General features: G+C 42.8%; 1 protein-coding gene across 7 annotated transcripts in view; it reads right to left on the bottom strand.

Annotated features, from left to right (window-relative positions):
- Positions 1-11,471: 11,471 nt before the first annotated feature.
- LOC126335229 (uncharacterized) overlaps positions 11,472-22,956 on the bottom strand; it is a 205,077-nt gene continuing 193,592 nt past the window's right edge. For all 7 annotated transcript variants that reach the window (XM_049998266.1, XM_049998272.1, XM_049998271.1 and 4 more), the window contains one exon: positions 11,472-12,894. In XM_049998266.1, coding sequence (XP_049854223.1) covers positions 11,853-12,894 — 1,042 coding nt within the window. In that variant the 3' untranslated portion in view covers positions 11,472-11,852. The remainder of the gene's footprint in view (positions 12,895-22,956) is intronic.

The raw sequence follows: 22,956 nt of genomic DNA, 5'->3' as shown, positions 1-22,956 counted from the left end.
CTACGTGTCGTTCTTGGATACTGTAATGCATCCACTGTTCTACTCAATGAAGCTTACTTTCATTCCTATTGTCAGGTGTGTCATTGGACTTACTCCTGCGCTACCCCTGTCTGATTTAGTATAATAATGTATGTGAAAATTACATCACCCAGGAGCTATAGCCGGAATCAGTCCAAAGGAGAGGAGGCGTGGACGTACACCCAGCAGCGGCCTCTTTTGCGAGTTACACCACACTCAGTCGGGGCAGAGCCACCAAACGGCGTAGAAACGTGCAAGCAAGGAAGCAAGGGCCGATATAACTCGTCGACGACAAAGGCTACAATATCAGCTTGTGAACGAGTTACAGCGGGACAGAATGATTAGCCTCTGGGAAACGAGTTTGTTGTACTGTGACGTTGCAGTTCGTACAGGGCACGACAGTAATGCGTGTGTAGTACCAGTGGATACAAGAAGGGCGTGCACAGCGACGAGTAGCTATTGACCACACAATGTGAACACAGGGCAGAGCGACTGTTGTCTTGTCAACATGGTCGTAACCAGAGGAACAGTTTCCTGCTCAGCGTTGGCTCAATGTCGGAGGAGTGGCACAGATGTGGACATATCTGCGTCGACGGTCAGAGAGAATCAAAAAGGTTCAAATGGCTCTGAGCACTATGGGACTTAACTTCTGAGGTCATGAGTCCTCTACAACTTAGAACTAATTAAACCTAACTAACCTAAGGACATCACACACATCCATGCCTGAGGCAGGATTCGAACGATGAAAGGGTCCTGTAGCCACCTTTCATTAGTCCGGTTCGAAGCGCAAGTCGCCGAAGTGGCGTCAAATCGAAAGACTTGCACCAGGCGAGCGGTCTACCCTACGGGAGGACCTCGTCACTCGCCATTATTATTATTATTAGTCCCGTAGCCCATTTTCACTAGCATTTCTCTTTATTTTCCTTGTTTCTCTTTACTCATAACTCTCATAGTGGTGTGATTGAATGAATGTCGTTGTGTGTCACGTTGCTAGACGGTGGCGTAGTCTGCTGCAGAAAGTCTACGATAGTCGTACAGATTCAGCAGAAGTTGTACAGAATAGCCAACTCTCGTAGTGGTCAAGTAGGCAAAGAGATTTGCGTTACTTGTGAGAAATCCACCTGCGTTAGGTTGGTGGCGGAAATGGCATCTTTGGGTTTTCCGGGCAACGCGGAGCGTGGAGGATGCTGGAGATGAAAAAGGGATGCAGTCTGCCGACGGTACGGGAAGCGTCCACAGCTGTGCTCCAGTCGAAGAAGGTGTCGATAAGAAGTGAGCACTCGCTTCTGTATGAATGTCTGTTTGCCTTCAGCTGTGCCTGTATAAGCTTTCATTTTTCTACATAGTAATAGCTTTGCCTTCTCGTAAATTTTCCTTGCTTTATGTATCTTTCGTCGGTGGGGAGCTGACCATGTGGTTGAACATTAGAGTTCGTTGGGCTACCGTCATCACTAACTGTCCGGTCTCATGTTTGTTTTAAAGAACGGTAAATGTTCATGATTGTGTGATGTGATATTGTTGCAACTTGTCCACAATACCTAGAAATTGGATCTCCACAAACCACGTGGGCACGCGGGTGTACTGCCAAACGTGTACCGTTTCACGAGTTATTGCGATCAGTTATCACGCAACAGCAGCTGTATGAATGATTCACACCAATGATTTTAAGTGTAGATTATAACGGTGTAGGTATCGATGCTTTTCTTAATGTTTTAGGATTTAATGTTGTCAGGAATTGCGTACATGCCTCACATCCTTATCTTAGGAATAAATGATTTTATCTACAATTTTCTCTTTTGTTCCGAGGTTACGTTTTTGCACCTAGGCCACTCACCTCGTAGCTTTCCCGTTAGCACATCCAACGCGTTTCCTTACGCAGGGGTCCAGTGATTAGTTTCCCCTTGTATTTCATAACAAATGCTTCAGATTAAGTCTTATTTTCAGATGTGTTGCTGGGAGCTGATCTTATGCAGTGTTCATGCATTTTCTATTTTATTTTAAATGTTTGATTGTCGTGAACAGTGCACGGGGAAGACTATTAATTACATCGTATCCCCTATGAGCGACATCACAACGTATGCCTCTTTGTGAGTTTTTGCTCTGTGATCATATTAATTTATTTTCTGACTCGACCAAACCTTTGATTAGTTGTGTGGTTAGAGTCGGTGGCGACCCTAATCTTCTCACGTTAATTTCATAAGCAATAAGTATTTCCATTCCCAATAATAACGTAATAACCGGTAGTAACAGATCAGTTACAACCTGCGACCGCAGTGGTCGCGCGGTTCCAGACTGTAGCGCCTAGAACCGCTCGGCCACTCCGGCCGACCCTAGAACTTAGAACTACTTAAACCTAACTAACCTAAGGACACCACACACATCCATGCCCGAAGCAGGATTCGAACCTGCGACCGTAGCAGTCACGCGGTTCCGGACTGAAGCGCCTAGAACCTCTCGGCCACAGTGGCCGGCTCAGACAGAATCAGCTGAGAGGCTAGTTGCGGGAATTCCGTTGCGTCTGTCTCCAGTGACCAGAAACCATCAAGACCTCAGACTACAATGGAGCGAGCTGGGAGGCAAAGCGTAGTTTTTTTCGGACCAGTCCTCCAACTTGTCAAATAGCGAGAGCTGTGTATATGTTGGACGCAACCTTGGTAAACGCAGTCGGGCAAAATGCTCTGTTGAGGGACACAGCGGACAAAAGTAAAGTGTAACGGTTTGGCGGCACCATCGGCTAAAACACGCAACGTCGCCTTCTGCATAACGAGAACAATCTGAACAGCAACTACATCAGAGAGGCCTTACAGCCAGAGATACTGCTTCTCCTGCAGGTAGCTCCCCAAGTCATATTTCAGAGGGGCAATGCACAGCCATATGTCGCAAGAAGTGTGCAAGTCTTCTTCGAAAAACGAAGTGAACCCCTGCTTCGCACGCCTGCAACTTCGCCTGTCATGTCACACATCGAATATATCTGGGGTATAGTCTGTCGGCAACTTGTTCGTTTTGGTCCTTCTTCAACCACTGTGGATAATTTGTGGAAGCGGCCACAAACAGCCTGCAGCGTGCCCATGCAGTCTTCGATTCCATGCCTCGACGATTAGGGGTTCTGATTGCACCACGTGGCGACGTCGATGCGTACAGAATTTTATTGGCCATACTGCTTTTACAGGTCTGTAATTCCATTCATTTATTGTCACGGAGGTAATCTTTGCAGTTAAGTCTCCTTCTTGGCGTTGCAGTTTTCACATGCAGTAGAGTATTTATAAGTCGGTACTCGCCTGACCTTAAATTCTGTTTTTCCTGCCACCACTATTCAGTAATTCCAACTATATCTAAATTCAGCTACCCATTTCACTTTTTTAAAGTCTCTAGCCTAACTACTAGATTAAGGAATTTAACGTTCTGCAGGCCGACACATCTCCCTTGACGATGGAATTTATTTGAGTAGTCCCCGTCCGGAGATAACAATGCGTGACTGTTTTACCGCCTCGGTATTATGCAAGTGGGTGCCATCATCATTTAACTACACAACGGAGCTGTCTCTCCTCGGTAAAAATAGCGTCTGTAATTTGCTTCTTGCTTTCTGTCGTTCACTACACCAGTACAGCAAAACAATCATACAGAATGTTACCTCTACAAGTACTGAAAAGGCTACCGCCCCTCCTGAGGATGCTACAAGATTGTCTGGCCTCTCCAAAGACACAAATTTATTGTGACTGGACGTACAGTACAGCTATCTGTATCTTTGAGGCTTTATCGTGTCTGTATAATGCCTTGACTTTTGTGTTCTGTACTGCATCGCCCAGTTGTTATTAAGTCCGAGATAAGGTTGCTCTTCTGAAATCCCCACTTAAATTAGCATAACAGAATGTGACTAAGCTCAGTTCTGGTTCTTCAAACACCAATACTTAAATAGTACAACGGGCATTATATTTTATGCCAAAAATAATTTGATATTGCCCACTGGCTACCTACCCCCCCCCCCCCCCCCCCCCAACTAAATGCAAGTTGAATCTTCATAATACCGTTAACTTTTCCCGTGATTAACAAGACACGGACCCAAACTTGTGCATTCATTCATAAAAAAAAAATGCCTCTGAGCACTATGGGACTCAACTACTGTGGCCATCAGTCCCCTAGAACTTAGAACTACTTAAACCTAACTAACCTAAGGACATCACACACATCCATGCCCGAGGCAGGATTCGAACCTGCGACCGTAGCAGGCTCACGGTTCCGGACTGCGCGCCTAGAACCGCGAGACCACCGCGCCGGCATTCATTCATAAAGTGGTTATATTTGGTCGTGGTGAGCTTGAAATACTAGAGTATGATAAAACATCCAATCAGAATGTGGCAGAGCTGCCCTGATCTGAAAGTAACTTACTGATGCAAAGTGTGGCTTACCTCTGATCTGTTCGTTACAAGCAGAAGTTGTAACATGACAGGACATATTGGGACATATTGAAGTGTTCGATACTGTAGACTTTTAGGGGATGTCGATACAGATATGCAAAATGTAAAGGGAAACTTTGGTGATGTTTAAATATTGTACTGTGTCAATATTAGGACATTTTGCACAGAAAGAACAAAAATAGAATTAATGTAAATATATATTAGTGTTAGTAACCTATTTTCATTCAATTTTGTAATTATATTTCATTTTGTAAAAGAAAGACTCACTGTTTGCTGGAGCTCTGATTAATTGTATAAATTATCAGTTTTGAGTTAAATTATTTCGTATAATATGGACAAGATACTTTTAAAAACTCACCAGCTAAAGAGAAAGTCTGTAAATGAACGTTTAATGCACACTTCTGGAACTTTCTGTGGAGAAATTCTATACTATGATCGCAAAAATACGAAAACTTGTGAAAACTGTTTCATAACCTAGTTTCGAAAGACGATTTGTATCAAGAAATATTGCTAACAAGATTTATTTACGTTTTGAAACACGATTTAAATCATTTTACATATGAATAGTTGTTCTAAATCACTCAAGAAATATCCAGAATCAAATGTCAAGATATTTCTGGAAACATCGGTACAAATCTGGTGAAGGTTATCCAGAAGCTGGTAGAAAAATGTTATAAAATCTATTTGGAAATTATGCTTGTAAGAATTTATATGTACTGATCCTTTTACTTACTTTAATCTGTACTAAAATTCTGTAATGTCTAATTTAGTTTTAAGTCGTGAATTTCTATCGTATTGTAAACAAAACATTGTCAAAGACTCTCATTGTTTGGAAAGATATTAATACACCTAGGCGTTGTCAGTTGCCAGTTCGGATATGCAGTGCGGTTAGCTCGGAGAGTCAGTTGTTGAGACTGTGAAGTCTGTCAGTTCTGTTTGTAAATAAACGTCTGTAATGAAGTATTACTTGTTGTCGTCAATATGAACTCAAGACCTTTTGCACGAAGCAGACACCTCCTAATGCAACGTTTTAATTTGGTGTTGAGGAGCTGAAATGTTATAATTTGGTGGAGGAGCTGGGATGTTATAAAGTTATGCTGAGTGAAACATTGATTGACTTAGACACGGAAATATATAGCTTAGTTACTTCCGCATAAAACATTCGTGCAAGGGCCTAATGGGTGATCATATTATTATCTCACGAAACTTGTGTTTCATTTACCTGAATTTATGAAAAATATGAATTTCAAGTACATGTATAAGATTTTCGAGTAACCTTGCAATTATTATTGTATCTCAAGAATACAGAATCCCTTTTTAAATTCTCTAGCCTGCTACACCGATTAAAGCTGCAGAAAACATGTGCTGCGCATGTAGGGCGCATTTTCCCTGATTTTTTGGCAGATATTTGCACTTATGTTTTTGTAATGTGTAGCCGGAGTATCTCTCTCTCTCTCTCTCTCTCTCTCTCTCTCTCTCTCACACACACACACACACACACACACACACACACACACACTCCTACTGCTTGGTTACGGTGTCTTGGCAACTCTGTAGAGAAGGTGAGTTTCAGGTGTTGAAAACGTCGTGCATGGTGCATAGGATTAGTTTAAGCTTCACTTTGAGGACTTATGGAAGGAAGTTTCAATGAATATTCGTTTCAGTATTCGGAATTTTCAGAGTGAATCTCTTCCTATTCCACATCACTTGTAACACATATTTTACTAAAATTCTTTAAAACATAATCAGGACTTAATGGAGCACACTAATTACAGAAACTGCTGGCTTTTGCCAACTTTTAGCTAAAAGTATAAAAAGGAAATTGTGTTCTTTATGCAAAAGAAAATTGTTTGGGTATTGCATTGACAATATTATTTCTTGAACCTTTCCTAAAAGTATGAACGTGGAGCTTCAATTTTATAAGTTATCCTTCCCTGTCTTCCAGTCATTCAGCCACAACATTATTATTTAGAAAGCATTCTATTAATGGAGTGTCAACGGCGATCGGTATAAAATATTAAAATTGAGTAAAACACTCTCGATCGCAACAGAAGTTTATTTAGCCTGCCGAAGCTGAGATCGCAATTAAAGCTTCATAAGCCTAATTTGGCAATATGGCCAATTGTCAATTGCAGAAATTGTCCCACATATAAATTAGACAAAAAACTGAAAGAGATTTTACATCATTTTACATATCTGGAAATAACTGTAGTATGAAGAGCAGTCACGAGTCAACACAAGCAATATACAACATTGACATCCCTGACAGTGCAAGATTTGCCAATTTAGATGTCAAAAATTTCTGTAAAAATGTACCGATCTCCAATACCGTTAACATAATTAGGGAAAATTTACTGGAGGGTAAAGTTATGAAAAAAAGATGAAATAGAAGAGTTTCTACTCGAAAATGCTCTCAGTTTCAGTTGTTTTTCGTTTAATGATAAAACATATTATCAAAATATGGTTTATCGATGAGTAATTCTTTGCCCGGAATTGTGGCTGTTATTTTTGTAAATTTTATTGAATTACAATTTTTTACAGCAAATAAATTTCTTCTCTACAAAAAGTATATGGACGATTCGATAATTTTATGTATTGGCCCCAGAGTAGATTTAGATGCTGCCACTAATATTTTCTCCAGTATTCATTCCAAATTAGTGTTTGCAATTGAACTTGAGAATAATAGAAGGACAAATTCCCTTGATTTGACAATCTCAAATTGCAATGCTAAACATTGTTTCACAATTTACAGAAAGTCAACTGCATGTGAAGTGATCATAAATGTGTCACCTGATCACCTAATTAAGCATAAAAATCATATTACTGATCTATGATTCATAGAGTGTTGGGATCGGCCCTTAAAGCCATTGATATCCGGAGAGGGTTAGATATTTTAAAGCAAATTGCCACAGTCAATCATTTTAACACTGATCTAGTTGATACGTTATTTCATAAATTACAACAGTCCAATGGCATTCTGTAGCTCACAATAGAAAATTTAATAAAATGACTTACATGGGAACTATTTCGGACAGAATAAACACATTATTTAAAAACACTGAAAAGGGCATTGGGTTCAGTATTAACAATCTGTTATAAATAAGTGAGGTACACGATTGGCGAGTGCAATAATAGGTATTTAAATTGATCTGCATATAAAATATAGTGCCAGACGTGAAAGAAGTGATAATTGGCAGGTGAAAATCCTGGGGCTGATTGGGGATTGGGGATCGAACCCGAGGCCTGTGCATAAATAGTCTGGCACTTTGCCACTGAGACACCGACCACATCCCGACTCTAGTTTCTGTGATAAAAAATTTTCGTTGATTAGGGAAGGAAATCGACCGCGCCCTTCCAAAGGAAGCATCCCGGCAGTTGCTGGAAGAATTTCGGGAAATCACGGATAACGTGAATCTTCATAGTCACACGCGGATTTTGGTAGTCACCAAGTCTGTAATTAGCGGTCGGAGCGTTGTACGAATCGTTCAGCTCCCCGACAATAGGAATCCGTTCCTTGGCCACGGTGGCATTCGAGAACTGTGTGTACGTCCTCATCTGAATCATTTCTTCGATTTCGTGGATGTCTGCGGTCGAAGTGAATGACGTTCCTTTCCGACCAGCGTCACCCACGTCAGTGGGGCCTTGTTCAAACAGCTGGCACCTTTCCACTACGGCTCGGTGCAAGACTGAATTTGTTCCAGATACAGCCAGACTTTCGCGGCGAAGTTGTGAACAATTTAGACATTTTGCCCACAAGACTCGTACTGTCCCTCGTACTTCAACTTTGTAGTACGTTTCCAGTTGCTGCACCATTTCTGTCCCGCACTGTGATGCTCCTGTTATTGGTTCTCAGCATAACCACGTCTGCAGGAAATCTGTAATGTACGCTCTCTTCTGAGAATATGACACTCTCGTGGCGCAACGTTCTTAGTACGGGGACGACATGTGCAACATACTTTTCGAAGTCTGTGTGTTAAATCAGCGGATTTCCGATGGCTGACTTTTTCGTCGATCGATCCTCTTGAACAGTGAGTTTAGACACGCCTCCACTCTTTCAGACTTCGTCACTGCTCTTCGTACCACTACTAATATTCAGAGGTTTAGTATAAGTGAGAATGAATTAAGCTGGCGATAAGCTTCAGTGTTTGCTATAGTTATTGACCGTCTCTTGCCATTTTCCTGATATTTATTATCGAACTTTGCCAAATGACTTCGACGACAACAGACCAACACTCATTCAGGTCGCATGTAGAGTGGTTGCAGGTCGTAAGTTGACACGTATCTCGTCCGCTTACCTTATGTTAAACCATCCGTACAGTAAATAATCTTTTATAGGATCTGAAATTTTGTATTTACAGGTTGACAATTGTTGAACTATCTGAAAAGAACGTAAATTAGTTACAAACTACCCTGTGCATACACTTTATTCAACATGTGAACATCATTTCAGATATTCAGATTTAGGTTATGACATGTTCGATATGCCTGCCATCATTGGCGATGACGTGGCGCAGACGATTAGCGAAATTCTGCATGACCCGCGGAAGTGTTGGATCATCGATGCTGTCGATAATCTCGTGAGTGGCTCTTTTCAGCTCAGCAATGGTTCTGGGGTTATTCCTGTACACCTTGTCTTTAATAAAGCACCAAAAAAAGGAGTAACATGTGTTCAGACCTGGAGTATATGGCGGCCAATCGAGGCCCATGCCAGTGGCCTCTGGCTACCCCAGAGCCAGAATGTGCTCCGCAAAGTGCTCTTCCAGGACATCAAACACTCTTCTGCTTCGATGGGTCGAGCTCCGTCTTGCATGAACCACATCTTCTCGAAATCAGGGTCACTTTGGATAATAGGGACGAAAATATCTTCCAAAACCTACACGTACTGTTCGGTAGTCACCGTGCCATCAAGGAATATCGCACCGATTATTCCGTGACTGGACGCTGCACACCAAAGTCACTCGTTGAGGGCGAAGAGATTTCTCGATCGCGAAATGCCGATTCTTAGTCCCCCAAATGCGTCAATTTTGCTTATTGACAAACCCATCGTCGCTAAACCAAACCATATAATTCCAGTGATGCCCGCGGCCAACCGAGCAGTTTGGACGTCCTAACGCAAACCTTTCAGAGACTATGTAATTTTATTTCATATAGTTCAATAATTGTCACCCTTCATGTATGAGGTGGATGGGAGGAGAGCATAAATGTACATAACGCAATCAGGAAACGTATAGTATCATAATCACGCCAGTCTTAACACAATTGGAGGGGCCGCCCACGATAGCTCGTGCTGAGACCAATAGTCCATAGCAATTCCGCTTTCCTATTACATTGTCACTGGAAGACCACTCTCGTACCATAAGCTCCCTTCACCATCTTTTCAAACGACTGAACACTCTAAAAAATAATGGTTTTATGCGTATTGATTATTTAGTGTGGAGTTAAATCAAGGGCAGCGTTTATGTTCCATCTTTACCGCAGATCTGAGAAACCACATCGCAGTAACTGTTCTTACCGTCGCTCCTGATGTGCTCCTGATATGAACAGAATTGTACTACCGATTAGGTGTGTGTCCTGTGACGGATGGTAGACACACAGAACATCTGTAAACACTGTAAAAAGACTGCTACGATTGTTCAAAAATTTAGGATGTATTGAAAATGAGTACTACTTGCGTCAAAAAATAGCTGAAATATGTGCAATATTCAGGAAACTCAATGTCAAACACCTGAAAATTATGAAAGAATGCCGCTGGAATGCGAAAAGGTATTGGTTGCAGCCGAATGTAGATATAGCGCAACATCGAAAAAAATATATATCGCTGTACTGGTGTGATGAAATAAGCAATCACTTATTTGAAAGAGTAGGGTGATAAGCAAATTACAGCATTTTCTGGTTGAAAATTACTAAAAGCAAACAAAAATTTACTTTATTTCTCGAAGACATGCTGAAACTGCAATGAGGATTTTCCTCCAGGCAGATGCTGCCACCTACTGGTAACATGTGAAACGAAATCTCTTGGTGGAAAGCACAGAGTGACAATTATTGTACTATATGAAATAAAATAGTCATAACTTGTGAACCGTTTGCATTAACATGTTCAAACTGCACGGTTGGCTGCGGGGCATGATGGGAATTAGTTTGCGTATTGGTGTTTGGTTCAGCGACGATGCGCACTTTAAATTGGATGGGTTCGTCAATAAGCAGAATTGGCGCATTTGGGGACTGATAACCCGCATTTAGTGAGCCAGAAGTCTCTTCACCCGCAACGGGTGACTGTGTGGTGCGCAGTGTCCATTCACGGAATAATCGGTGCGATATTCCTTGATGGCACGGTGACCACCAAACGATACGTGAAGGTTTTGAAAGATGATTTCATCCCCTTTGTCCAAAGTGACCCTGATTTCGATAAAGTGTGGTTCAAGTAAGACGGAGCTCGACCCCATCGATGCATGAGAGAGTTTGGTGTCCTGGAGGAGAACTCTGGGGACTGCATTTTGGCTCTAGGGTACCCAGAAGCCACTGGCATGGTCCTCGATTGGCCGCCATATTCTCTGGACCTGAACTCATGACACCCCTTTTTGTGGGGCTGTATTGAAGATAACATGTACAGCAATAACCTCAAAACAATTTCTGAGCTGAAAACAGCCACTCAGGAGATCATCGACAGCATTTCGCCATTCGTCTGCGCCACATCATCGCCTAGATGGGAGGCATATTGCACATGTCATAACCTAAATCCGAATACCTGTAATGACGTTTACGTGTTGAATAAAGTGTGTGCACGCCGTATTTTGTAACTAATTTACGATTTTTTCTTGTAGTTCAATAGTTGTCACCCTGTATATGCTACAGTCTGTCACAGTGAGTTTGGTTTATTCTCTTAGCTAGTAAATTGTAAAAGTTGCTTGCAGGACATATGCTACATAAGACCTGAGGAGGCTACAGAGAGACAATAAACCGTTCTGACTGCTCCGTAAACTAGCATTTAAGTGCAAATTCTTAAGTAAGTTCATAATGTTGAGGAAAAAAATTCGTAGACTCATTTAATTTTTTGTTTTTTAATTATCTTTGAATAGTTAAAATATATTAATAAGAAATTGGCAGTAAACTTAGGACTTAAGTACATACTGACTACAAGTTCTTTGGCTTAGGGACTATCATTATTTCACTCAAACGTCCAGAATCATTTAGATCAGTCCTTTGAATGGAGGTTGTCGTGATCACCCACTATAGCCTAGTCAGCTGAATTGTCACTGAAACTAGAAACCTGAGATCATCTACTTACTCCACAACTTATTTATTGTACTCAGAAAATAAACATTAGAACAGTATGAATCGAAACTTATTGTCCGTTTCTGCTTTTTCCGAAGACTGATTCGTATACGCAATAGTCACTGTCAGGATTTTTATCACTGGTGGTCAGGTTTGTTGAACGTGAGGTGATGAAGACTCTCTTTCGTTTGGCACCTGCTGTCGCTGAATGTCATTAAGGTCGTGCTCCTCAGGGGAACTGCGAGAATCTTCACGTTGAGTACGTGCTTGTTCCAGTTGGCGCTGCTCTCCCTCTTGGCGAAGGTTGTCCTCGATTGTGGGATTTAGGCGATCGTTAGGACTGGCGGATACTCGCTGCATCACTTGAAGGTTCTGCTGTTCTTTGGGTGAGTGACTGTGTTGATCATCAGAATGCGACTTGGTCGGTTGATGATGGCTGTTCCCTTCAGATGCTCGTAGGTGCTGTTGGTGATCCTGCTTGTGATCCCCCAAGTGCTGACTATCACCGTGTGACTGAGGACTGCGCTGAACCGTATTTTTGTGGATCTGATGAGTCCATTGTTGATGGTGATGCGGCAGTTGGTGGGTTTCTTTATGTACAGTGTTGTGGACTTCACGCAGCAGCGGTTTTTGTTCATCGTTGAGATGACGCATCTGGTAGAGCTGCAACTGATGTTGGTGGTATTGGTGCAGGCGCAGTTGTAACAATTCCTTATTGCCATCTTCGGATGAGAGCCGATGGTCTTCAGGCTGGTGATACACCTGCTCGTGGTGACGAGGTTCCCAATGCCTAACGTTCTCCAGAGGCTTGAGATAGTCGCCAGCCTGGTGCAGTTGCAGCTTGTGCTGCCCCCTCTCGCTGAGGTAGTAGTGCTCATGCTGGGGCAGCTGCCTGAGCTGCTGGTGGCCGAGCACCGTCACCTGCTGGGTGCGGTCCTTCGGCTGTGATTGGGGTGCGGGTTGAGGGTTGGGGCCCATCTTGCGTGCCTGGTCAGCCTCGTACTGCAGGGCGTGCTTGGGTTGTCGGAGCCGATGCTGGTGATGCTGCTGCTGCTGTTGCTGCTGCTGGGCTAGCTTGTTTGCCGCGGCAACCCTCTGGACGACGGCTGGGTTGAACTTGTAGACGAGCTTCCGTGGCAGGTTGGGAGACCTTGGGACTGGCTGGAGCACCTTGGATCTGTAGTACGTCCTGCACAGATAAAGCGCTTGATTTAGTCTCCTGGCTATAGAGCACAACTCAAAAAAAGCTAGGCTCTATTCTAAACTGGGTTGAATGGAATGAAAACATAAGTAACCAAATAAATATACAGGGTCTACACTTTAAGCTGACAAACCAGGAGGAGATAGAGACGGTCCAAAGAAGAGCGGCGCGTTTCGTCACAGGTTTATTTGGTAAGTGTGATAGCGTTACGGAGATGTTTAGCAAATTCACGTGGCAGACTCTGCAAGAGAGGCGCTCTGCATCGCGGTGTAGCTTGCTGCCCAGGTTTCGAGAGGGTGCGTTTCTGGATGAGGTATCGAATATATTGCTTCCCCCTATTTATACCTCCCGAGGAGATCACGAATGTAAAATTAGAGAGATTCGAGCGCGTACGGAGGCTTACCGGCAGTCGTTCTTCCCGCAAATCATACGCGACTGGAACCGGAAAGGGAGGTAATGACAGTGGCACGTAAAGTGCCCTCCGCCACGCACCGTTGGGTGGCTTGCGGAGTATAAATGTAGATGTAGAACTCGAAAAATAAGCTCCACACGAAAAAATATGTACAATCCAAAATTGATTATTTTCGAGGGATATATTGCTGGTGCTAAAATTGGTTGGCGGTTGGGCTGGACAAAATGGTTCAAATGGCTCTGAGCACTATGGGACTTAACATCTGTGGTCATCAGTCCCCTAAAACTTAGAACTACTTAAACCTAACTAACCTAAGGACATCATACACATCCATGCCCGAGGCAGGATTCGAACCTGCGACCGTAGCAGTCGCGCGGTTCCGGACTGCGCGCCTAGAATCGCGAGACCACCGCGGCCAGCGGGGCTGGAGACAACTTTAAAATTTCAAATGGGAACCCCATTTTTTATTGCAGGGTCAGATTCTATGTAAAAAAAATTACGTACATTTCGTCTTAAACATTTGTTTTGATTCTAGCTAGTTGGCGCTCTAATTCAAGAAAATGCATGTTCTCATTTTTGCGTGGAAAATGATTATGGATAAATAAAAAATACTTGTTTACTTAAAAAATTTAGATTCGCTATAACGAAAACTCTCCCTGTCTCCCCATAGGGTGCAGTTTGAGAGAGAGGAATTAAAGTTTTACAAATGTTGACCCACATATTAATTATTTACGCAGATTCGGATAAGTTTTGTTTGTTTCGTGGTCATGAGGCCACACAACTTTTGTTCGTTAGTAAGTAGGATATTTGGTTAGTTTAGTTAGCTAGTCAGATGATTTGTTTGAAAATTAAAGCGAATCAAAATGGACGAAGTAAATAAATATATTTTATCTATCCGTACCCATTTTCCACGCAAAAATGAAAACATAGATTTTCTTGAATTAGAGCGACAACTTCCAAGAATCAAAACAAATGTTTAAAACAAAATGTACGTAGTTTTTTATGTGGAATCTGACTCTGCAATAAAAAATGAGCGTTCCAATTTGAAATTTTAAAGCTGCCTTCTGCCCCACCCTCAGGGGGCTGGGGTGGCGGGCTAATTTTAGCACCAGAAGATGTCCCCCTCGAAAATAATCAACTTTGCATTCTACACATTTATTCGTGTGAAGCTTATTTTTCGAGTTATTCCGGCTTGTCAACTTAAAATTTACACCCTGTATAAAACTGACAGTCAAAACTCTTCTGCATGGACTGAGTTGCGTGTGTCCTCAGCGGGATCCTATCTCAGGACTCATACTTGAAGTTTATGAATAAAGTTGGAGCAATAACTAATAGTATCACACTAGCAATAGACAAAAAACAATTCAATGAATATATTTTAAATAAGTGGTTAAAATCGGAGGATATAGGTGAAAATAACATGAAAATATTCTACAAATAGACAGTAGAGTCCACCCATGTAGGCTGTAGAATAACAACCGAATGGGAACACGTGATTCGGAAGGCGAAGGAAGAGGGATGATAATATGCTAGAACAGGCACACAGGCCTAACCAAAAAAATAAATAATGATTAAGCTCCAAATACTTTATACCGTAATATGATACATTAGCTAATACACTGATTGACTTAATTAAGTAGCTAGAATTATATAGTGGTGTGGTCATTTTGATACAATGGTGGCCAATTTGAACCAAGATGGTGAGGGAAAGTGTGTGGCCGGCAGTAGGAGAGCAAGTGATGGCGTATATAAACAGATCTTGTGCCAATGTAATGTAATTACGTTTCAATGTCTTATGGAATGATGGTGTGTGACATTGCTGATGGTAAACAATTCGGATGGGAACGTTCAATTTGGTGGACTCTCGATGTTGTTTTTTTAAAGAGGAAGCAGACTTCGTGCCTGTACAAGAGATCACTTCGTATCTTTCTTTATTTACATTTTTTGACATCTCAGGTCCGTGTCAGTCTCTCTGGAAAACTCACTTCGTTTCCGCATATTAATCATCAACAGCGGTAAATTTCTATAATCACTTCTTTGGTAGAATTGTGATACGCACACGACTCTATAACAGACAGAAAATATCCCTTCCTTTTCTTTCGATGGGATTCCCCTAGACTATACAACCAAGATTCAAATAAAAGTCTGATACTGGCTGAAGAAAACGGATCTATCTACCCTTCAGTATTCTACTGTGTCCTATAGACGTCCTCGACATTGGGACGGAGGATTGTTATTTTGGACGTTGGCTCGTTATTTTAGGACGTTGGCTCAGGTGGATAAGGACTGAGCAGGAAGTGCGTAGTGACATTCTTTAAAGAGCCTTTCGGGTAGTTACCTGATGGCGTCTACGAAACTAAAAAAGACATAAATACTAAAAAAATGTGTATTTAAATGCTACTGCTACAATTACACATCAGCAGAATAGTGGGAGGAGCCAGTCAAGGAGATTCCATATCGGCAAAACAATTCTCAGCAGATCCTTAGAGTACGAACACGGAGAAGACCCAGTTGATGGGCCGCATGTGAACCACGTACGCTATTTTAACGACGTTCTACTGTTCGCTGCTTGTACAGATAAACAAACAGAAAATCGCAGTAGAGAAAGTTTGAAAACTGATCTGGAAATGATTTGCGTAAAAGACTACAGAAATGTACAAACGACGCAACGGAAAGACAATATTAAAAATTAAAAATAAGTCTTAAAACTAAGGGATGAGATGTTTTGAGTAGAGTGAATGAATAAGATGGGTGAACAGCAAGAGAAATAAACGGAGGAGTAGAAATATCATGCAGTACTTTTGGACGTTAATGGTGACCCAATGAGAGCCTGGAAAGGAAAAGCAAAGATCATTGAATCATCCTAAGGGGACGATGTAATAATGACCACAATAAAAACGGAGGTGGTCTCAGCGTATTGCCAGACAAGACGATGGTTGACATATCAAGAAATTACCTCCAGGAGATGACGACGACGTGACAGACGGTTGGTGGAGACCATTCGAAAAAAAAAATATGCGTTGCACATGGATGCGTACAGACTGCGATGTGCGGAGAAGTCTGTAAGGAACACTGACGTTGAAATCAAGTTAACTAAGACCTGCTACGAGTATTCTACAGTAAGCTTTGCACTGCAGAACGTTGTACTATCATAAATATACAGGTGACAGTAGTTAAGTTTTTAAAATCTGGTTATGAGGTCCTGAGAATGAATGATGAGAAACCACGATAATGATAAAAGCATGTCCATGGAATACGTTGCGTTATCACGTCTAGAAGAGGCACTAGAGTAGCGGCGTGACAACGAACTGTCAAGAACTCGAATAAGATTGCAAAATGAATCGGCCTGCAGAAAATATTGCTGAGAGTATCCTTGAACTATCTAGCGGCTAGTGGAAAACCCCTATAAAGCAAATAGATTTTATCAGAGCCACCAACTTCTATCGGTGAGAAATGCAGCAAAAAAGACTGCGGTAAGAAATATCCAGCGCTGTAAGAAATGTTAATGGTAGGTGCAACCAGCTGTGCAATAAAGCCAAAGGAGAAACCGCAGACAGGAAGAAGCGACAAATGTTCTAAAATGCATTGTTTAGGCATGCTGATCTTCTGGTGTCACAGATACTTCTGGTCTACATCTACATCTACATCTACATGACTACTCTGCAATTCACATTTAAGTGCTTGGCAGAGGGTTCATCGAACCACAATCATACTATCTCTCTACCATTCCACTCCCGAACAGCGCGCGGGAAAAACGAACACCTAAACCTTTCTGTTCGAGCTCTGATTTCTCTTATTTTATTTTGATGATCATTCCTACCTATGTAGGTTGGGCTCAACAAAATATTTTCGCATTCGGAAGAGAAAGTTGGTGACTGAAATTTCGTAAATAGATCTCGCCGCGACGAGAAACGTCTTTGCTTTAATGACTTCCATCCCAACTCGCGTATCATATCTGCCACACTCTGTCCCCTATTACGTGATAATACAAAACGAGCTGCCCTTTTTTGCACCCTTTCGATGTACTCCGTCAATCCCACCTGGTAAGGATCCCACACCACGCAGCAATATTCTAAAGCAACCTTTAGCTCGCCTTCCCCACAATATTATCTATGTGGTCTTTCCAACTGAAGTTGTTCGTGATTTTAACACCCAGGTACTGTTTATCGAGTAATCGAATTCCAACGGATTTCTTTTGGAACTCATGTTGATCACCTCACACTTTTCGTTATTTTGCGTCAACTGCCACCTGCCACACCATATAGCAATCTTTTGTAAATCGCTTTGTAACTGATACTGGTCTTCGGATCACCTTACTAGACGGTAAATTACAGCATCATCTGCGAACAACCTAAGAGAACTGCTCAGATTGTCACCCAGGTCATTTATAAATATGAGGAACAGCAGAGGTTACAGGACGCTTCCCTGGGGGACACCTGATATCACTTCAGTTTTACTCGATGATTTGCCGTCTATTACTACGAACTGCGACCTTCCTGACAGGAAATCACGAATCCAGTCGCACAACTGAGACGATACCCCATAGGCCCGCAGCTTGATTAGAAGTCGCTTGTGAAGAACGGTGTTAAAAGCGTTCCGGAAATCCAGAAATACGGAATCAACCTGAGATCCCTTGTCGATAGCGGCCATTACTTCGTGCGAATAAGGAACTAGCTGCGTTGTACAAGAACGATGTTTTCTGAAACCATGCTGATTACGTATCAATAGATCGTTCGCTTCGGGGTGATTCATAATATTTGAATACAGTATATGCTCCAAAACCCTACTGCAAAGCGACAAATATTTCATTTACGTGTAAACCACGGTAAAACGTTTCTTGCTGCTTATCCCAATCCTACGCAAGGACTTCAGGAAGATGTCATCCAACGCTAAGACCACTGCGCAAGAAGAGTGAGCCATTATCACATTGTCAGAAGAGACTCTATGTTCTAGGGTTTTCCGGGAGATACAGTTCAGCGGAGGTACGGAAACCAGGTGAATCACAGAGTGTAAATGAAACTGCGCGGCAACTGAAAAAATACTCCTAGGTTACAGTACAGGAGAGAGTACGATGTTCGCTGAGAAAACGTCTAAACTGCACACATATTCACCGTGAACTTCTGGCGGTAAGTGGCCCAAATGCAGTGTCGGCTCCAGTCCTATTTAAAAGGTGCCAACAATTTTTATCAGTTTCCAACGGACATGGATGATGCTAATGCGGAAGGAAGGCCGTCGACATCAGCCACAGATGACAATGTCCAGGGAATCTTGTCGGAAAGCTGAAAGAACATTTGGGAAGAAAAACAGTTTATAACGATGAGGGCGCTCACAAAGCGGTTGTCGAATGCCTCTGTACCAAGTAGCAGATTTATGTCGTCGAGGAATCGAACGACTGGTAGGACGCTCCAGCAGTTGGTTCCAGGGACACGATAACTATGCTGAATGAACACTAAGGTGACAAAAAATAATGGGACAGCAACACGCACACATACAGATGGTGACTGTATCACGCAAAAAGCTATAAACGGAGATAGTGCAATGGCGGATGAATCATTTGTACTCAGGTGACTCACATGAAAATGTTTCCAAAGTGATTATGGCCGCAGAAAGAGAATTATAGGACTGAATGCGGAATGTTAGTTGGTACTAGATGCATGGGACATTCCATTTCCAAAATCGTTAGGGAGTTCAACATTCCGTGATCCGCAGCGTTAAGAGTGTGTCGAGAACACCACACTTCAGGCATTACCTTTCACCATGGCCAAAGCAGCGAGATACTACCTCCACTTAACGACAGAGAGCAGCGGAATTTGCGTTGTGAGTGCTAAAAGACAAGCAACACTGCGTGAAATAACCACAGAAATAAATGTGGCCTGTACGACGGACGTATCCGATAGGGTAGTGCGGCGAAATTTGGTGTTAAAGGGCTATGGCAACAGGCGACTGACATGTGTGCCTTTGCTAACAGCACGACGTAGCCTTCAGCGCCTCCTTTTGGTTCATGACCATTACGCCTGGACCATAGACGATTGGAAAACTGTGGTCTGGTAAGCTGAATCACAGTTTTAATTGGTAAGAGCTGATGGTAGGATTCGAATGTGACACAGACCCCACGGAGCCATTGACGTAATTGTCAAGAAGGCACTGTGGAGGCTGGTGGTGGATCCTTGATGATTTCAACTGTGTTTAAATGGAATGGACAGGGTCCTCTAGTCCAGCTTAACTGATCAGCGGCTGGAAATCGTTACATTAGGCTACTTGTTTCCAAACAACGATGGAATTTTTATGGATGCCAATGCGCCATGCCATCAGGTCACAGTTCTTCACGATTGGTCTGAAAGCATTCTGGACAGGACAATTAGAGAGAAAGCTCCGGCCATCTAGACTGCCCGAAGTGAAGCCCATCGAACATTTATGGGACATAATAGAGAGATCTGTTTGTGTTCACAGCCTTGCACCAGGAACACTTTCGTAGTTATAAACCGCTTTATGGGCAGCATGGCTCAATATTTATATGACGTGTTGAGTCCACACCATGTCGAGTTGCTGCACTACACCAGGCAAAATGTATGTATGTATCGCTTGGGCCTTGGTCACGCAGCTTGCGCAGGGTCGGCACTGTTGCAATCGGATTTGGCATGGTTAATTCGAAGGGGTGGCCGGATGACCTTCCTGCCGCCACCATGTACCCCTGGGACGGAATCAGTGTACCCCAGCCGTCTGCGTCTAGTGTAAATCATGATACAGTGCAAAAGTGTTTCAAATGTCTGCAAGTCGTGTAACTGAGGTGGAACGTGGGGACCAGCCCGGTATTCACCTTGCGGGATGTGGAAAACCGCCTATAAACCACATACAGGCTGGCCAGCACACCGGCTCTCGTCGTTAATCCGCCGGGCGTATTCGATCCGGGGCTGGCGCGCCTACCCGAGTCCAGAAAGCTGCGCATTTACACTCTCGGCTAACCTGGTGGTTCACACCAGGCAGAAGGTCTGACACAATATTAGGAGGTGTGTCACGAGTTTTGTCATCTCATTGTATCTGTGTAGCTTTTAACTTTAATGCAGCACACAAAGAAACTTACTTGGCTTTCAGTAATAATGTCTGACGTACTTTTTGAAGTCCTCTTATATGTTAAGCAAATGTATACATTTAATATGCAAATCTCTCTGGTAAAATCAGTTATGAGCGATGTTCTGAAACTACCGATGGAAAGGTTGAACTATTAGACATTGATGTCAGAACCATTCTGTGAGTGTCATGAATCGTTTTTATGAGAACTAAGTCTTTCGCGACGGCACAGTTGTATAAAACATTCTCGGTCTTCTTGCCGCGTCAATTCACGGTAAAGCCTGAGGCTTTCAACGATGACCTCCATCGTCTTCGTCAAATTCTCCTGAGACAGTCGTCGAAAGCTTGAGGTTTCATCCTGCACTGACGCGACAAGAAATCTGAGGATGTTTTATACATGAATCATTTCATTAAAAATCCCAATATCGCGGTAGTACCCGGAGCCGTTCGGTTTAAATATTGCGCGTGGGTCACGCGGTAGCCGAGGGAGATGTTTATGCCCTAGCGATGACACCACTTGACAACTCTAGGGCTTAGAAAGTTGTCGCCCCCACGATAAACACATAACAGGGTAGGCAACTGCAGTTGCCCTGTAGGATTGTCAACGTTGAGTATTCTTCCGCAGAGGCCATCTTCGCCCCACTCACTCGCGCAGTTCAATGACTCGTTTCATCTCATTTGTGAAATTCGTGTCTTGTGTCAACGGGCACAGCACTTTGGTGCAGCAGTCATCTGACGTGCTAGGTAACAGCTTGCTCTGACATCCATTACCTTCGAGACAGTCTTACTACAAATTCCGTCCCATCGCGAGAATATGCCAGAGTGAAGACCGCGCACACCTCGAGTCGAAGCGACTTTCCGCTCGCCTATGTGCGGCTAATAAGGCCGATGCCGCCACTTGCGAAGAATCTCTACAACCATCAAGGCTAGTTAACAACTCTATTCACTCTCAGCAGTACGGTTTACCCAGAGTACGTTTGAAATTCGAACGATTTTCTTTCTTATGCAGACACGTTAGTTAATTGGTCGGCAGCTATATTGTCGTCCCATTTCGACATCTTCATCTACATCCATACACAGCAAGCCACCTGACGGTGTGTGGCGGAGGGTATCTTGAGTACCTCTATCGGTTCTCCCTTCTATTCCAGTCACGCATTGTTCGTCGAATGAAAGATTGTCGGTATGCCTCTGTGTGGGCTCTTATCTCTCTGATTTTATCCTCATCGTCTCTTTGCGAGATATACGTAGGAGGGAGCAATATACTGCTTGACTCCTCGGTGAAGGTATGTTCTCGAAACTTCAACAAAAGCCCGTACGGAGCTACTGAGTGTCTCTTCTGCAGAGTCTTCCACTGGAGTTTATCTATCATCTCCGTAAAGCTTTCGCCGATACTAAATGATCCTGTAACGAAGAGCGCTGCTCTCCGTTGCATCTTCTCTATCTCTTCTATCAATCCTATCTGTTACGGATCCCACATTGGTGAGCAATATTCAAGCAGTGGGCGAACAAGTGTACTGTAACCTACTTCCTTTGTTTTTGGACTGCATTTCCTTTGGATTCTTCCAATGAATCTCAGTCTGGCATCTGCTTTTCCGACGATCAACTTTATATGATCATTCCATTTTAAATCACTCCTAATGCCTATTCCCAGATAATTTATGGAATTAACTGCTTCCAGTTGCTGACCTGCTGTATTGTAGCTAAATGATGAAGGATCTTTCTTTCTATGCATTCGCAGCACATTACACTTGTCTACATTGAGATTCAATTGGCATTCCCTGCACCATGCGTCAATTCGTTGCAGATCCTCCTGCATTTCAGTACAATTTTCCATTGTTACAACCTCTCGATGTACCGCATCATCATCCGCAAAAAGCTTCAGTGAACTTCCGATGTTATCCACAAGGTCATTTATGTATATTGTGAATAGCAACGGTCCTACGACACACCCCTGCGGCACACCTGAAATCACTCTTACTTCGGAAGACTTCTCTCCATTGAGAATGACATGCTGCGTTCTGTTATCTAGGAGCTCTTCAATCCAACCACACAATTGGTCTGATAGTCCATATGCTCTTACTTTGTTGATTAAACGACTGTGGGGAACTGTATCGAACGCCTTGCGGAAGTCAAGAAACACGGCATCTACCTGGGAACCCGTGTCTGAGTCTATGAGCTGCAATAAAGAAACTGTTCTATCTTTTTCATACTTTTTATCTGTTTTAACAATATACAATGTATAACAGGATTATTTCCACTAATAATGCGGTATTATTGATTAATGATATAAAAGCTGTTTCAGCTTTCATTCGTGCTGACAAATGTAGAAAAGTCAACTATAATTTCTCTAAGTGTTTCTTGTCTGTAACTCATACATCCTGTCCCAGTGCATTCACACATCAAGTTTGGGCAGGACCATCTGCAGTAAGACTTGAAGTCCAATGTTGCCTGTCATGGTGACAGGAGAAATATACTGGAGGGGAGACATTACTTATCTACGAGAAAGCATCTTTCGTCGGTACCCACCTATCCTATCAAACGACTGAGACTGATACCAACATTAGGAATCT

This window comes from Schistocerca gregaria, chromosome 2 (genome assembly GCF_023897955.1).
Source record: "Schistocerca gregaria isolate iqSchGreg1 chromosome 2, iqSchGreg1.2, whole genome shotgun sequence".
NCBI lineage: Eukaryota > Metazoa > Arthropoda > Insecta > Orthoptera > Acrididae > Schistocerca > Schistocerca gregaria.
Note: the sequence above shows the minus strand (reverse complement) of the source record. Positions and strands in the feature narration are given on the sequence as shown.